Genomic DNA, 18,440 nt, shown 5'->3' on the forward strand with positions numbered 1-18,440 from the left:
GGCTTTTATTTTGAAAGGGTGGTGCTGGGTGGGGGAGAGGAGACATAATCATAATGTCTGACACACATAAACAGAGGTTATTAAATGACAGGCTTCATCACAAGCAGTTCAGTTAGAATTCACTCTTTGGGGCTTTTATTTTGAAATGGGGTGTGTGTGTGGGGGGGGGGTCCTCTAAAAGTCTCTAAGACCTGAATGACTGTATGAGAGAGAGACATAGACAGGGAGAGAAGAAAGAATTAGTGAGAGAGAGAGAGAAGAAAGAATTTGTGAGAGAGAGACAATAAAGAATTTGTGTGAGAGAGAGAGAGAGAGAGGCAGAGAGAGGCAGAGAGAGAGAGCGCAAGAGAGGCTCTGATATCTCTGGCAAACTTTCTCATTTGGAGATTACAGCTTACATGACTGTTGTCCTGCTCTGCCATGTCTTTCCTCACCTCTCCCTCTTGTGTGGGCGGTGTGTGTAAATGTCACTCGAATCAGGAAACTTATCAGAATACTCATGTCTGATTGGCCGAGATGCAACACGTAACAGCTGCAACAAATCATGTGTGTGCGGCTTTTATTTTAAAATGGGGTGTGTGTGTGTGTGTGTGTGTGGGGGGGGGGGGTGGAGGAGGGGGGAAAGACCTCTAAAGATCCCTAAGACCTGAATGACTGTATGAGAGAGACACAGAGAGAGAGAGAGGGAGAGGAGTGTACGTGCGCGTGTGTCTGTGAGTTTGTGTGTTTATCAACATCACTAATTGGCTCAATCGTGAACACCTGTGTGCCTGAAGCCATTTGAAAATATTCTCCATAGAGATCCCATTGAAAATAAAAAGCTTAATACTTCAAAAAGTTTAAAGGTTAGAACTATGAAAAGTCATAGCAGACCTCTCGTGAAAGAGCTGAACATTTTAATAGTTGAACGGCTTCTGTAGCTTAAAAAATGAAGGAGGAGAAGCGGTGCGACGGAAGAAATAGAAGAAGTTGAATAAAGATTCGAAGAATAGTTGGAATGCTTAACAGCATTCCAACAATAATCCATTAAAGTGGGAGAAGAGCTCAGTCCAGCCTCCTAACCCCTGCATCTCTTTGACCTGCCTCAGAATGGCTACACGCCGCTCCACATCGCTGCCAAGTGTCTCATGTGCTTCCACCATAACACATTATTTTGTGTATTCACACGTGTTTCTATCCTCATACCCAGAGCGGACTTACACCACTACACTTGGCAGCCCAGGAGGACAAGGTTAATGTGGCAGAAGTCCTTCTCAACCACGGGGCTGATGTCAACCCACAAACAAAGGTAAAGGTTTCTCAGCTCGTATACCCACAAACACACACACACACACACACACACACACACACACACACACACACACACACACACACACACACACACACACACACGCACACACTGTAAATACACACACAGATAAGGGTCTTCAAATCGCTTTTTACAGTTGGGGTTTGATGCATAACCTTTCATTCACACACATCATTGACTCTATGATTGTCTTCGTGTTTTTTTCTGTAGTTTTAGTCTAGTCATGGCATCAGAAAAATTCTCTGCCACACATACACACACACACACACACACGCACACACACACTTGGTCCGCAATTACCATTAGCATTATGCACTGTACTCATAATTCAATGAGGACGTGAAATATGATGCAGTTTTGAAGTTATATTTATAATCAAAGATGGCATGCTAAAAATACAGTTTTTTTTCTTGCACAATTATTCAAAATTCTTTTAAAAATGCACTGTTATACAAACAGTTCTTTCAGAAACTGTGACTCAACAAGATGAGGCCGCCCGTCAGCATGCGTAGCTGTATTTTCCTCCCCTTTTCATCTCCTCGCCCTTTCATGTCTGTGTGTGTCTCTTCCTGCGAGCCTCAGTGCCATCTGGTCAGTCTCCAGGTGATGAAGCTCCCTAGAGCCAGGCCGGTGACAAAGGTGACGATGAGGACGTAGCTGTGGGAGCTCAGCGACAGCACACTCTGCACGGACGCCACCTCCAGCTCCGAAAAACTGTTGATCTGTGGAGAGACGGCTCCGATCACCTGGTGTGGAAAACATGCATCTGGAAAACATTCATGCCACTAAATGCCGATTACTTTTTTACAAATGTGATTGACTATCTGTCGTCCATGTGGCTCCGGAATGTTTTATTGTCGGTGCAGGAAGTGACAACAAACATGAGAAATATCCATCCGCCTTGCTATGCTGCTGTGCACTTCACGGTGAGCAGAACTGTGAATAAAGCTTCACAAGCTGAAGCAGCAGCTGGGTCAGCGATGTTCAGCCCCTCAAACTCCTTTGAAAACTTTTACACCACCGGAACTTAACCCCTAACGTACTGCGCAGCCACTGTGTTGTCTCATGTGTGAACACTACCATCGTTTGTCAATCCCGTATCAGACTAATGCCGCGTCTCCACGGTACAGCTCTGTTCTCAGCTCTTCTCTATTCGTTTTCCACTGCGCACCCACCCCCAAGATCTGGGTCCAGTGAATACAAAACATATTGCGGTCGCTGTTGATGCTTGGCTATTTAAAAACAGCAGGTTTGTGCAGGAAGTGCCGTGTCGAGGTGGTGAAGGTTCTCTCTCATTGGCTGGTCTGCAGTGTTGTAAATCCACCTTCCAGTACAACGTACTAGCTACACGTGGAACTAATTTACATTTTCAATTGTGCCTGGTGATGCTAGTCAATGTCGTTTAGTCGGGTGCATTCAATTTCTGTGTATCAGAATGTAGCATCAATAAGACAACAGTTAGGACTACAGTATGTGATGGAGGGACACACGCACACACACACACACACACACACACACACACACACACACACAGGTAACTTCTGCTGGGGTGTCAGACTTTGTGTATATCCAAATAAATGACAAATACTAAAGTTACGTTGGCACGGCAGGTAGATAATATTAGCAAAGGAACGTTAGCGTGATCTTTTCTGGCTAACGATAATTCATCTTAATAATCTCTCTCACGTTACCACAGAGATCAGAGGAAGCTAACATGTCTGAATCTCACATTAACAGATCAACTTAGCTTTAGCCCTACATTAGCTAGTTAGCTAGCATTTCGCTAACATTAGCCAACTTAAGATGTGTCTACATACACAGTGAGCGCGTATAATAAAACTTCAGTTCCATAGTAATGCTACCTTTGAGCAGACGTAGCATATCGAAGTACAACAGGAAATGGGGAAATTGATTGGAGCACTGAGCAAACGGGCGGGACTAAAACACAGAAATGAGTCAGCATTTTTGCACTTCCTGTTCAGTCGTCTCAAAGTCAATGGTTGTTTTGATGTGTTTTTGGTAGGATGCCTGAAATAAGGTCTGTGGTTAACACAAGCTTATGATAGTTTACGCTTTGTTCTACAATATAAAATATATCAGCAGATACCCTTCTCGTGAATTTTGAGGCTTTTAGGTGTCTTAAGCCGGTTGCTAACATGTGGGTAAATGAGACTAAACGTGGATGGGAAAATCATGTAGGCTGTCTTTGGTCAAGAGAACCACTGCTAAGCTAACTTTGCTCTACAAAATGACGTCATCCCTGCGGCACTCTATGGAGGAGGGTCCCCCCCTATTTATTTTAAAAGAGCAACGGCCAACGGGGAAACTCCAAAACTATACTCCGTACATCAGGGCCAGACGTTGGCATTTATAGGGCTGGCCCCGCCTTGTTGCAGTCCGACCAAGAAGGAAACGCAGAGAGCTTCATTTATACAGCTGTATCATCTCATACAGAGAGGCTAACTGAACAAAGGTCGCAGAGTCGCTGCGTTCCGCAGAACCACAGAACCAACATGGTAGAGAGGAAAGTGCTCTGAGAGTAAGCACATGGAAGAAATGAAGGCCCAACATACCCATCCTCCATGATCCACAATCCAGCCCAGCAGATTGTTTGTGAAAAACTCCACGGTCCACTTCAGGATGTCCATCACTAACTGAGGGAGGCGAGCCTCCACCATCTGATGGACAGCAGAAACACAAAGAGGTCCATACACAAAGAGACGATGCTGCCAAATTCAATAACATGGCTGGATCAGTGAACATCAGACTGTTGTCTGATATGAGATATATATGTTCATATATATATTCATATATATTCATATATAGATATATATATTCATATATATATATTCATATATATATATATATATATATATATATTCATATATATATATATATATATATATATATATATATATATATATATATATTCATATATATATATACATATATATATATATATTCATATATATATATATATATATATATATATATATATATATATATATATATATATATATTCATATATATATATATATATATATATATATATATATATATATATATATATATATATATATATATATATGTATGTATATGTGACATACACACAGAAGCGCAAACAATCACTTTTTATCAATATTTGTTTGGAAAAGCCCCCAAATGAAGACATTTCAAATTAAAACAATACACTTTTGAGGTGATGAGTAAAGCTTTGAATGTAAAATACAAAGTGAAACGCGCCAAAAGTTGGCTGAGCGATCCGATGGACGCCTGATAAATCACTAGCAGCTGCAGTAGGTCATGCAAAGACAGATGCATTCCAAGGAACAAGAATCATTCTGGTAGTGAGCATCAGCGCTGATCGCCTCTCCTGCTGGAACACAACCCTCCTCATCGAGGCAGGTCACAGCACTGCCAGACCTTCTGATGGACAGGCAAGCTCTGAGAAGAAAAGAAGCTAACCCACCTTGACGGCTAGCTTGGCGGCAACGTAAAAGAACAGAGCGATCCTCTCCCAGGTGATCCCCTCCTCAATCACTCTGGCCGCCACTTGCTTAAAGTGGTCCCACTTCGAGCTGGAGGAACAAGCCACTCCGTCAATCGCTCTGAAAGAGAGACAGGATGCAGTTTAAGTAGATGTTGTAAGAAATTTGAGCGTAGAACTGTGTGTTTAGTAGATATAATAAAAGTGTTTAATAATTCATATTTAAGAATTCATAATTAGTCATCATAAGTGTTTTGGAAATGCATAATTAAGATAAGCATAAAGTGTTTTAGGATTAGTAGCTAACAGTAGAATTTGAGACATGAAGCTTATGCCAAAGTTGCAAAGCCTTATCTATTATATGGAATGTTTATCATAGAAGGGATTAAGCAATAACTGACCGACATTGAATGTGTTAGTAAACGCAGGGACAGAAAGCCAGACAGGCGAATACACTCCTGGAAGTTAGCCAATAGGAATTGGGATAAACGGAAGGGGAGGAGTTGCGAACGGATATGAGGGCGGGAATAGAAAAGCATTTTTCTCGTTCTCTTTAGCGTGTGGTGCCACGGGACGGCTGTGTCTCATGGGACCAGGGACGAGTTTTTTCCAAAGTGGGGTAATATTGTAATATTTCATAGGAGTATGTACTCCATTGTTTAACTGTAATCATACTTGCATCGGTGGGATTAAAATCCTTTTAATTGTAAACCAGTTTTGGTAGATTTATTATTGCAGCGTGTGAACTGTAGGAAGCAGCTGGACACACGTGCTTCCGGCCTCCTCTTTGTGAAGCAGGCTAAAACTTCACAATGTTAAGAAACTACGGAGCGCGTATTACACATCTACCCCGGTTCTATTTTCCGTATTGCATCACAAGCGCTGAGACACAGCGGGCGAGAGACTCACTCTTGTAACTCCTCGTCGGCTCGGATAGTGTCGCAGATGCTGTGGATACGGTTGATCAGCTGGGTCACCATCTTCTGCTCCTGCTCAGTCAGTCGACCTTTGACCGATGACCATGTGGTATGAAACTCAAGGGGAAATTCCAAAGACTTTTCCCATAGTGAATTATGGATTTCTCACCGAACTCGGCCCACATTCCCATAGAAAGCAATGGGCTAGGACCCTGAAAATTTAACGGTCAGTCGACCTTTGGCCAATGACCATGTGGTATGAAAATCAAGGGGAAATTCCAAACACTTTTCCCATAGTGAATTATGGATTTCTCACCGAACTCGGCCCACATTCCCATAGAAAGCAATGGGCTAGGACCCTGAAAGTGCAACAGTCAGTCGACCTTTGGCCAAAGACCATGTGGTATGAAAATCAAGGGGAAATTCCATACACTTTCTGCGATGGTACACTTTCTGCTATGGTAAACTCCGTACACGTAGAAATTACGGCCTTTTGACTCAATTCTGCCTAAAGACACCTAGAAAACAATGGGCTAGGAGGCTGAAATTGTCACATTAAGTCAACCTCTGCCCCAAGATGAAATGGTCTGAATATCAACGGGAAATTCTGTACCGTTTTCCCATAGTGATTCATGGCATTTAGCATTTATTTGGCTTAAATAGACGTTCAGTTAATATCCCTAGAAAGCAATGGGCTAGCATGCTGAAATTTTCAGAGTCAGTCGGCCCTTGGCCACAAACCACGTGGTATGAAAATCAATAGGAAATTCGGTACACTTTTCCCGTAGTAATATATGGCATTTTTCTTCATTTTAAAGTTATTTGGCCTAATTACCCCATAAAACAATGGGCTAGGACCGTGAAATTTTCACAGTCATTCCATCTTTGCCCCATCGTTAAATGGTATGAAACTCAATGGGACATTCCAAACACTTTTCCCATAGTGAACTATGGATGTCTCTACCCAGATGACACTTATGTTCCGACATGGCCTTCAACAGTCTTTTCTCTCAAAATGTCCACTTTAATTTAAAGTAGAGATTTGATTAATTTTCTCCTTCAAAGAGGGGCTCGTCACCATTACACACCTATAATCTGGGCCTCGTAGCTGCAAGTTAAGGTCCCCAAAAACAGCCCCAAAGGTCAAAATTGAGGCATATGACCTCATCTTTCGGCCTGTTTTGGCAAGTGAGAAACGGGCCATTAAATCGTAGTGAAAGGTTGGAACTGCCTGATTTTTGCATAAATCAGTCACCTGTGATAAGGTGATGCAGGATCTAAAGCGAGATATCTGTAGAACCTTGGGAAAGCTAACTTCCGGTAGCAGCATGCTAATGACTTGAATCCAATTGAACCTTGAAGAGGGTCCTGTTTTGGCCATCATATGTGAATTTCATCAAAGAAGGCCATTGACAAGTGTTTTAAAATTGATCAATATTAAAAAGTGGTCAAAATCCAGATTTTACCAGTCTTTTCTCAAACTGTTTATACTTTAAAAAGGGGTAGGGTTTTAAATCCTTTTCTGCCTCAAAGAGGGGCTCGTCACCATTACACACCTATAATCTGGGCCTCATAGCTGCAAGGTAAGGTCCCCAAAAACAGCCACAAAGGGTTTAATTGGGCTTAATTGGGGCCTTAGTCACTTATATTTTGGCATATGCAAGAATGGCCATAATTTCTCAAATATGGGTCCTAGAACCCCCAGATTGTGCACACACATTGTGGACAAGGCCTACAATAGGACCACCTGGAAAAATCCCTCTAGATTATCTAGAACTGATTTTTGCCTGTATCAAACTCAGACTTCAGCATGGGGTACATGTCCCTGTCGTACTCTTGATGAGATCAGACCATCTTTTACTTCTGAAGATGTCAGAGCCCTGTTTTTTTAATATGTTGTAGACAGGCCCCAATGAGGCACATTCAAGTTTCAGTTGTCCATCTTTTTTCCACATTTACAGAGTGCATCAGAAAAACACAAAATCAATGTCCCAGAGACCATGAATGAGTTCCTCGACATGTCCGACGATGAAGGTATGTGAAGAATGCTCAAATGACTGCTTCATTCTACGATGTTTCACACATTTAGCACTAAAATTGCATTGATTAATACGTGCAAACCATTGCTGTGACTTCACGATTTTATTACAAAAAAGCAATTGTAACAAGCCACAGGCTCCGTTGTTTGGGCAGGGCTGCTTTTGTGTGTGAATGAAATGCGAGCCTCAGTGCCATCTGGTCAGTCTCCAGGTGATGAAGCTCCCTAGAGCCAGGCCGGTGATAAAGATGACGATGAGGCCGTAGCTGTGGGAGCTCAGCGACGACACACTCTGCACGAACGCCACCTCCAGCTCCGAAAAACTGTTGATCTGTGGAGAGACAGCTCCGATCACCTGGTGTGGAAAACATGCATCTGGAAAACATTCATGCCACTAAATGCCGATTACTTTTTTACAAATGTGATTGACTATCTGTCGTCCATGTGGCTCCGGAATGTTTTATTGTCGGTGCAGGAAGTGACAACAAACATGAGAAATATCCATCCGCCTTGCTATGCTGCTGTGCACTTCACGGTGAGCAGAACTGTGAATAAAGCTTCACAAGCTGAAGCAGCAGCTGGGTCAGCGATGTTCAGCCCCTCAAACTCCTTTGAAAACTTTTCCACCACCGGAACTTAACCCCTAACGTACTGCGCAGCCAGTGTGTTGTCTCATGTGTGAACACTACCATCGTTTGTCAATCCCGTATCAGACTAATGCCGCGTCTCCACGGTACAGCTCTGTTCTCAGCTCTTCTCTATTCGTTTTCCACTGCGCACCCACCCCCAAGATCTGGGTCCAGTGAATACAAAACATATTGCGGTCGCTGTTGATGCTTGGCTATTTAAAAACAGCAGGTTTGTGCAGGAAGTGCCGTGTCGAGGTGGTGAAGGTTCTCTCTCATTGGCTGGTCTGCAGTGTTGTAAATCCACCTTCCAGTACAACGTACTAGCTACACGTGGAACTAATTTACATTTTCAATTGTGCCTGGTGATGCTAGTCAATGTCGTTTAGCCGGGTGCATTCAATTTCTGTGTATCAGAATGTAGCATCAATAAGACAACAGTTAGGACTACAGTATGTGATGGAGGGACACACACACACACACACACACACACACAGGTAACTTCTGCTGGGGTGTCAGACTTTGTGTATATCCAAATAAATGACAAATACTAAAGTTACGTTGGCACGGCAGGTAGAGATAATATTAGCAAAGGAACGTTAGCGTGATCTTTTCTGGCTAACGATAATTCATCTTAATAATCTCTCACGTTACCACAGAGATCAGAGGAAGCTAACATGTCTGAATCTCACATTAACAGATCAACTTAGCTTTAGCCCTACATTAGCTAGTTAGCTAGCATTTCGCTAACATTAGCCAACTTAAGATGTGTCTACATACACAGTGAGCGCGTATAATAAAACTTCAGTTCCATAGTAATGCTACCTTTGAGCAGACGTAGCATATCGAAGTACAACAGGAAATGGGGAAATTGATTGGAGCACTGAGCAAACGGGCGGGACTAAAACACAGAAATGATTCAGCATTTTTGCACTTCCTGTTCAGTCGTCTCAAAGTCAATGGTTGTTTTGATGTGTTTTTGGTAGGATGCCTGAAATAAGGTCTGTGGTTAACACAAGCTTATGATAGTTTACGCTTTGTTCTACAATATAAAATACATCAGCAGATACCCTTCTCGTGAATTTTGAGGCTTTTAGGTGTCTTAAGCCGGTTGCTAACATGTGGGTAAATGAGACTAAACGTGGATGGGAAAATCATGTAGGCTGTCTTTGGTCAAGAGAACCACTGCTAAGCTAACTTTGCTCTACAAAATGACGTCATCCCTGCGGCACTCTATGGAGGAGGGTCCCCCCCTATTTATTTTAAAAGAGCAACGGCCAACGGGGAAACTCCAAAACTATACTCCGTACATCAGGGCCAGACGTTGGCATTTATAGGGCTGGCCCCGCCTTGTTGCAGTCCCACCAAGAAGGAAACGCAGAGAGCTTCATCTATACAGCTGTATCATCTCATACAGAGAGGCTAACTGAACAAAGGTCGCAGAGTCGCTGCGTTCCGCAGAACCACAGAACCAACATGGTAGAGAGGAAAGTGCTCTGAGAGTAAGCACATGGAAGAAATGAAGGCCCAACATACCCATCCTCCATGATCCACAATCCAGCCCAGCAGATTGTTCGTGAAAAACTGCACGGTCCACTTCAGGATGTCCGTCACTAACTGAGGGAGGCGAGCCTCCACCATCTGATGGACAGCAGAAACACAAAGAGGTCCATACACAAAGAGACGATGCTGCCAAATTCAATAACATGGCTGGATCAGTGAACATCAGACTGTTGTCTGATATGAGATATATATGTTCATATATATATTCATATATATATATATCTATATATATTCATATATAGATATATATATTCATATATATATATTCATATATATATATATATATTCATATATATATATATATATTCATATATATATATTCATATATATATTCATATATATATATATATATATATATATGTATGTATATATATACATATATATATATATGTATGTATATGTGACATACACACAGAAGCGCAAACAATCACTTTTTATCAATATTTGTTTGGAAAAGCCCCCAAATGAAGACATTTCAAATTAAAACAATACACTTTTGAGGTGATGAGTAAAGCTTTGAATGGAAAATACAAAGTGAAACGCGCCAAAAGTTGGCTGAGCGATCCGATGGACGCCTGATAAATCACTAGCAGCTGCAGTAGGTCATGCAAAGACAGATGCATTCCAAGGAACAAGAATCATTCTGGTAGTGAGCATCAGCGCTGATCGCCTCTCCAGCTGGAACACAACCCTCCTCATCGAGGCAGGTCACAGCACTGCCAGACCTTCTGATGGACAGGCAAGCTCTGAGAAGAAAAGAAGCTAACCCACCTTGACGGCTAGCTTGGCGGCAACGTAAAAGAACAGAGCGATCCTCTCCCAGGTGATCCCCTCCTCAATCACTCTGGCCGCCACTTGCTTAAAGTGGTCCCACTTCGAGCTGGAGGAACAAGCCACTCCGTCAATCGCTCTGAAAGAGAGACAGGATGCAGTTTAAGTAGATGTTGTAAGAAATTTGAGCGTAGAACTGTGTGTTTAGTAGATATAATAAAAGTGTTTAATAATTCATATTTAAGAATTCATAATTAGTCATCATAAGTGTTTTGGAAATGCATAATTAAGATAAGCATAAAGTGTTTTAGGATTAGTAGCTAACAGTAGAATTTGAGACATGAAGCTTATGCCAAAGTTGCAAAGCCTTATCTATTATATGGAATGTTTATCATAGAAGGGATTAAGCAATAACTGACCGACATTGAATGTGTTAGTAAACGCAGGGACAGAAAGCCAGACAGGCGAATACACTCCTGGAAGTTAGCCAATAGGAATTGGGATAAACGGAAGGGGAGGAGTTGCGAACGGATATGAGGGCGGGAATAGAAAAGCATTTTTCTCGTTCTCTTTAGCGTGTGGTGCCACGGGACGGCTGTGTCTCATGGGACCAGGGACGAGTTTTTTCCAAAGTGGGGTAATATTGTAATATTTCATAGGAGTATGTACTCCATTGTTTAACTGTAATCATACTTGCATCGGTGGGATTAAAATCCTTTTAATTGTAAACCAGTTTTGGTAGATTTATTATTGCAGCGTGTGAACTGTAGGAAGCAGCTGGACACACGTGCTTCCGGCCTCCTCTTTGTGAAGCAGGCTAAAACTTCACAATGTTAAGAAACTACGGAGCGCGTATTACACATCTACCCCGGTTCTATTTTCCGTATTGCATCACAAGCGCTGAGACACAGCGGGCGAGAGACTCACTCTTGTAACTCCTCGTCGGCTCGGATAGTGTCGCAGATGCTGTGGATACGGTTGATCAGCTGGGTCACCATCTTCTGCTCCTGCTCAGTCAGTCGACCTTTGACCGATGACCATGTGGTATGAAACTCAAGGGGAAATTCCAAAGACTTTTCCCATAGTGAATTATGGATTTCTCACCGAACTCGGCCCACATTCCCATAGAAAGCAATGGGCTAGGACCCTGAAAATTGAACGGTCAGTCGACCTTTGGCCAATGACCATGTGGTATGAAAATCAAGGGGAAATTCCAAACACTTTTCCCATAGTGAATTATGGATTTCTCACCGAACTCGGCCCACATTCCCATAGAAAGCAATGGGCTAGGACCCTGAAAGTGCAACAGTCAGTCGACCTTTGGCCAAAGACCATGTGGTATGAAAATCAAGGGGAAATTCCATACACTTTCTGCGATGGTACACTTTCTGCTATGGTAAACTCCGTACACGTAGAAATTACGGCCTTTTGACTCAATTCTGCCTAAAGACACCTAGAAAACAATGGGCTAGGAGGCTGAAATTGTCACATTAAGTCAACCTCTGCCCCAAGATGAAATGGTCTGAATATCAACGGGAAATTCTGTACAGTTTTCCCATAGTGATTCATGGCATTTAGCATTTATTTGGCTTAAATAGACGTTCAGTTAATATCCCTAGAAAGCAATGGGCTAGCATGCTGAAATTTTCAGAGTCAGTCGGCCCTTGGCCACAAACCACGTGGTATGAAAATCAATAGGAAATTCGGTACACTTTTCCCGTAGTAATATATGGCATTTTTCTTCATTTTAAAGTTATTTGGCCTAATTACCCCATAAAACAATGGGCTAGGACCGTGAAATTTTCACAGTCATTCCATCTTTGCCCCATCGTTAAATGGTATGAAACTCAATGGGACATTCCAAACACTTTTCCCATAGTGAACTATGGATGTCTCTACCCAGATGACACTTATGTTCCGACATGGCCTTCAACAGTCTTTTCTCTCAAAATGTCCACTTTAATTTAAAGTAGAGATTTGATTAATTTTCTCCTTCAAAGAGGGGCTCGTCACCATTACACACCTATAATCTGGGCCTCGTAGCTGCAAGTTAAGGTCCCCAAAAACAGCCCCAAAGGTCAAAATTGAGGCATATGACCTCATCTTTCGGCCTGTTTTGGCAAGTGAGAAACGGGCCATTAAATCGTAGTGAAAGGTTGGAACTGCCTGATTTTTGCATAAATCAGTCACCTGTGATAAGGTGATGCAGGATCTAAAGCGAGATATCTGTAGAACCTTGGGAAAGCTAACTTCCGGTAGCAGCATGCTAATGACTTGAATCCAATTGAACCTTGAAGAGGGTCCTGTTTTGGCCATCATATGTGAATTTCATCAAAGAAGGCCATTGACAAGTGTTTTAAAATTGATCAATATTAAAAAGTGGTCAAAATCCAGATTTTACCAGTCTTTTCTCAAACTGTTTATACTTTAAAAAGGGGTAGGGTTTTAAATCCTTTTCTGCCTCAAAGAGGGGCTCGTCACCATTACACACCTATAATCTGGGCCTCATAGCTGCAAGGTAAGGTCCCCAAAAACAGCCACAAAGGGTTTAATTGGGCTTAATTGGGGCCTTAGTCACTTATATTTTGGCATATGCAAGAATGGCCATAATTTCTCAAATATGGGTCCTAGAACCCCCAGATTGTGCACACACATTGTGGACAAGGCCTACAATAGGACCACCTGGAAAAATCCCTCTAGATTATCTAGAACTGATTTTTGCCTGTATCAAACTCAGACTTCAGCATGGGGTACATGTCCCTGTCGTACTCTTGATGAGATCAGACCATCTTTTACTTCTGAAGATGTCAGAGCCCTGTTTTTTTAATATGTTGTAGACAGGCCCCAATGAGGCACATTCAAGTTTCAGTTGTCCATCTTTTTTCCACATTTACAGAGTGCATCAGAAAAACACAAAATCAATGTCCCAGAGACCATGAATGAGTTCCTCGACATGTCCGACGATGAAGGTATGTGAAGAATGCTCAAATGACTGCTTCATTCTACGATGTTTCACACATTTAGCACTAAAATTGCATTGATTAATACGTGCAAACCATTGCTGTGACTTCACGATTTTATTACAAAAAAGCAATTGTAACAAGCCACAGGCTCCGTTGTTTGGGCAGGGCTGCTTTTGTGTGTGAATGAAATGCGAGCCTCAGTGCCATCTGGTCAGTCTCCAGGTGATGAAGCTCCCTAGAGCCAGGCCGGTGATAAAGATGACGATGAGGCCGTAGCTGTGGGAGCTCAGCGACGACACACTCTGCACGGACGCCACCTCCAGCTCCGAAAAACTGTTGATCTGTGGAGAGACAGCTCCGATCACCTGGTGTGGAAAACATGCATCTGGAAAACATTCATGCCACTAAATGCCGATTACTTTTTTACAAATGTGATTGACTATCTGTCGTCCATGTGGCTCCGGAATGTTTTATTGTCGGTGCAGGAAGTGACAACAAACATGAGAAATATCCATCCGCCTTGCTATGCTGCTGTGCACTTCACGGTGAGCAGAACTGTGAATAAAGCTTCACAAGCTGAAGCAGCAGCTGGGTCAGCGATGTTCAGCCCCTCAAACTCCTTTGAAAACTTTTCCACCACCGGAACTTAACCCCTAACGTACTGCGCAGCCAGTGTGTTGTCTCATGTGTGAACACTACCATCGTTTGTCAATCCCGTATCAGACTAATGCCGCGTCTCCACGGTACAGCTCTGTTCTCAGCTCTTCTCTATTCGTTTTCCACTGTGCACCCACCCCCAAGATCTGGGTCCAGTGAATACAAAACATATTGCGGTCGCTGTTGATGCTTGGCTATTTAAAAACAGCAGGTTTGTGCAGGAAGTGCCGTGTCGAGGTGGTGAAGGTTCTCTCTCATTGGCTGGTCTGCAGTGTTGTAAATCCACCTTCCAGTACAACGTACTAGCTACACGTGGAACTAATTTACATTTTCAATTGTGCCTGGTGATGCTAGTCAATGTCGTTTAGCCGGGTGCATTCAATTTCTGTGTATCAGAATGTAGCATCAATAAGACAACAGTTAGGACTACAGTATGTGATGGAGGGACACACACACACACACACACACACACACACACACACACACACACACACAGGTAACTTCTGCTGGGGTGTCAGACTTTGTGTATATCCAAATAAATGACAAATACTAAAGTTACGTTGGCACGGCAGGTAGAGATAATATTAGCAAAGGAACGTTAGCGTGATCTTTTCTGGCTAACGATAATTCATCTTAATAATCTCTCACGTTACCACAGAGATCAGAGGAAGCTAACATGTCTGAATCTCACATTAACAGATCAACTTAGCTTTAGCCCTACATTAGCTAGTTAGCTAGCATTTCGCTAACATTAGCCAACTTAAGATGTGTCTACATACACAGTGAGCGCGTATAATAAAACTTCAGTTCCATAGTAATGCTACCTTTGAGCAGACGTAGCATATCGAAGTACAACAGGAAATGGGGAAATTGATTGGAGCACTGAGCAAACGGGCGGGACTAAAACACAGAAATGATTCAGCATTTTTGCACTTCCTGTTCAGTCGTCTCAAAGTCAATGGTTGTTTTGATGTGTTTTTGGTAGGATGCCTGAAATAAGGTCTGTGGTTAACACAAGCTTATGATAGTTTACGCTTTGTTCTACAATATAAAATACATCAGCAGATACCCTTCTCGTGAATTTTGAGGCTTTTAGGTGTCTTAAGCCGGTTGCTAACATGTGGGTAAATGAGACTAAACGTGGATGGGAAAATCATGTAGGCTGTCTTTGGTCAAGAGAACCACTGCTAAGCTAACTTTGCTCTACAAAATGACGTCATCCCTGCGGCACTCTATGGAGGAGGGTCCCCCCCTATTTATTTTAAAAGAGCAACGGCCAACGGGGAAACTCCAAAACTATACTCCGTACATCAGGGCCAGACGTTGGCATTTATAGGGCTGGCCCCGCCTTGTTGCAGTCCCACCAAGAAGGAAACGCAGAGAGCTTCATCTATACAGCTGTATCATCTCATACAGAGAGGCTAACTGAACAAAGGTCGCAGAGTCGCTGCGTTCCGCAGAACCACAGAACCAACATGGTAGAGAGGAAAGTGCTCTGAGAGTAAGCACATGGAAGAAATGAAGGCCCAACATACCCATCCTCCATGATCCACAATCCAGCCCAGCAGATTGTTTGTGAAAAACTCCACGGTCCACTTCAGGATGTCCATCACTAACTGAGGGAGGCGAGCCTCCACCATCTGATGGACAGCAGAAACACAAAGAGGTCCATACACAAAGAGACGATGCTGCCAAATTCAATAACATGGCTGGATCAGTGAACATCAGACTGTTGTCTGATATGAGATATATATGTTCATATATATATTCATATATAGATATATCTATATATATTCATATATAGATATATATATTCATATATAGATATATATATTCATATATATATATGAATATATATATATATATATGAATATATATATATATATATTCATATATATATATATATATTCATATATATATATATATATTCATATATATATATTCATATATATATTCATATATATATATATATATATATGTATGTATATATATATATATATATATGTATGTATATGTGACATACACACAGAAGCGCAAACAATCACTTTTTATCAATATTTGTTTGGAAAAGCCCCCAAATGAAGACATTTCAAATTAAAACAATACACTTTTGAGGTGATGAGTAAAGCTTTGAATGGAAAATACAAAGTGAAACGCGCCAAAAGTTGGCTGAGCGATCCGATGGACGCCTGATAAATCACTAGCAGCTGCAGTAGGTCATGCAAAGACAGATGCATTCCAAGGAACAAGAATCATTCTGGTAGTGAGCATCAGCGCTGATCGCCTCTCCTGCTGGAACACAACCCTCCTCATCGAGGCAGGTCACAGCACTGCCAGACCTTCTGATGGACAGGCAAGCTCTGAGAAGAAAAGAAGCTAACCCACCTTGACGGCTAGCTTGGCGGCAACGTAAAAGAACAGAGCGATCCTCTCCCAGGTGATCCCCTCCTCAATCACTCTGGCCGCCACTTGCTTAAAGTGGTCCCACTTCGAGCTGGAGGAACAAGCCACTCCGTCAATCGCTCTGAAAGAGAGACAGGATGCAGTTTAAGTAGATGTTGTAAGAAATTTGAGCGTAGAACTGTGTGTTTAGTAGATATAATAAAAGTGTTTAATAATTCATATTTAAGAATTCATAATTAGTCATCATAAGTGTTTTGGAAATGCATAATTAAGATAAGCATAAAGTGTTTTAGGATTAGTAGCTAACAGTAGAATTTGAGACATGAAGCTTATGCCAAAGTTGCAAAGCCTTATCTATTATATGGAATGTTTATCATAGAAGGGATTAAGCAATAACTGACCGACATTGAATGTGTTAGTAAACGCAGGGACAGAAAGCCAGACAGGCGAATACACTCCTGGAAGTTAGCCAATAGGAATTGGGATAAACGGAAGGGGAGGAGTTGCGAACGGATATGAGGGCGGGAATAGAAAAGCATTTTTCTCGTTCTCTTTAGCGTGTGGTGCCACGGGACGGCTGTGTCTCATGGGACCAGGGACGAGTTTTTTCCAAAGTGGGGTAATATTGTAATATTTCATAGGAGTATGTACTCCATTGTTTAACTGTAATCATACTTGCATCGGTGGGATTAAAATCCTTTTAATTGTAAACCAGTTTTGGTAGATTTATTATTGCAGCGTGTGAACTGTAGGAAGCAGCTGGACACACGTGCTTCCGGCCTCCTCTTTGTGAAGCAGGCTAAAACTTCACAATGTTAAGAAACTACGGAGCGCGTATTACACATCTACCCCGGTTCTATTTTCCGTATTGCATCACAAGCGCTGAGACACAGCGGGCGAGAGACTCACTCTTGTAACTCCTCGTCGGCTCGGATAGTGTCGCAGATGCTGTGGATACGGTTGATCAGCTGGGTCACCATCTTCTGCTCCTGCTCAGTCAGTCGACCTTTGACCGATGACCATGTGGTATAAAACTCAAGGGGAAATTCCAAAGACTTTTCCCATAGTGAATTATGGATTTCTCACCGAACCCGGCCCACATTCCCATAGAAAGCAATGGGCTAGGACCCTGAAAATTGAACGGTCAGTCGACCTTTGGCCAATGACCATGTGGTATGAAAATCAAGGGGAAATTCCAAACACTTTTCCCATAGTGAATTATGGATTTCTCACCGAACTCGGCCAGAATTCCCATAGAAAGCAATGGGCTAGGACCCTGAAAGTTTAACAGTCAGTCGACCTTTGGCCAAAGACCATGTGGTATGAAAATCAAGGGGAAATTCCATACACTTTCTGCGATGGTACACTTTCTGCTATGGTAAACTCCGTACACGTAGAAATTACGGCCTTTTGACTCAATTCTGCCTAAAGACACCTAGAAAACAATGGGCTAGGAGGCTGAAATTGTCACATTAAGTCAACCTCTGCCCCAAGATGAAATGGTCTGAATATCAATGGGAAATTCTGTACAGTTTTCCCATAGTGATTCATGGCATTTAGCATTTATTTGGCTTAAATAGACGTTCAGTTAATATCCCTAGAAAGCAATGGGCTAGCATGCTGAAATGTTCACAGTCAGTCGGCCCTTGGCCACAAACCACGTGGTATGAAAATCAATAGGAAATTCGGTACACTTTTCCCGTAGT

General features: G+C 42.2%; 3 protein-coding genes across 3 annotated transcripts; all 3 read right to left on the reverse strand.

Annotated features, from left to right (window-relative positions):
* Positions 1-1,887: 1,887 nt before the first annotated feature.
* LOC306787328 (apoptosis regulator BAX-like) lies at positions 1,888-6,415 on the reverse strand (the record flags this gene model as incomplete). Its single annotated transcript, XM_079282446.1, has 4 exons — positions 1,888-2,031; positions 3,883-3,987; positions 4,779-4,915; positions 6,403-6,415. The coding sequence occupies 4 exons, from the start codon at positions 6,413-6,415 to the stop codon at positions 1,888-1,890; spliced, it is 399 nt and encodes a 132-aa protein (XP_079138572.1).
* Positions 6,416-7,938: 1,523 nt separating this feature from the next.
* LOC306787329 (apoptosis regulator BAX-like) lies at positions 7,939-12,348 on the reverse strand (the record flags this gene model as incomplete). Its single annotated transcript, XM_079282447.1, has 4 exons — positions 7,939-8,082; positions 9,914-10,018; positions 10,712-10,848; positions 12,336-12,348. The coding sequence occupies 4 exons, from the start codon at positions 12,346-12,348 to the stop codon at positions 7,939-7,941; spliced, it is 399 nt and encodes a 132-aa protein (XP_079138573.1).
* Positions 12,349-13,871: 1,523 nt separating this feature from the next.
* Positions 13,872-16,851, reverse strand: LOC306787330 (apoptosis regulator BAX-like; the record flags this gene model as incomplete). The annotated part of the gene is made up of 3 exons (XM_079282448.1): positions 13,872-14,015; positions 15,867-15,971; positions 16,717-16,851. Coding segments are annotated over 3 exons (384 nt in total), but the record flags the coding sequence as incomplete, so codon positions are not given.
* Positions 16,852-18,440: the final 1,589 nt, after the last annotated feature.

The sequence above is a fragment of the Melanostigma gelatinosum genome, assembly GCF_949748355.1.
Source record: "Melanostigma gelatinosum genome assembly, chromosome: 13".
Classification (NCBI taxonomy): Eukaryota; Metazoa; Chordata; class Actinopteri; order Perciformes; family Zoarcidae; genus Melanostigma; species Melanostigma gelatinosum.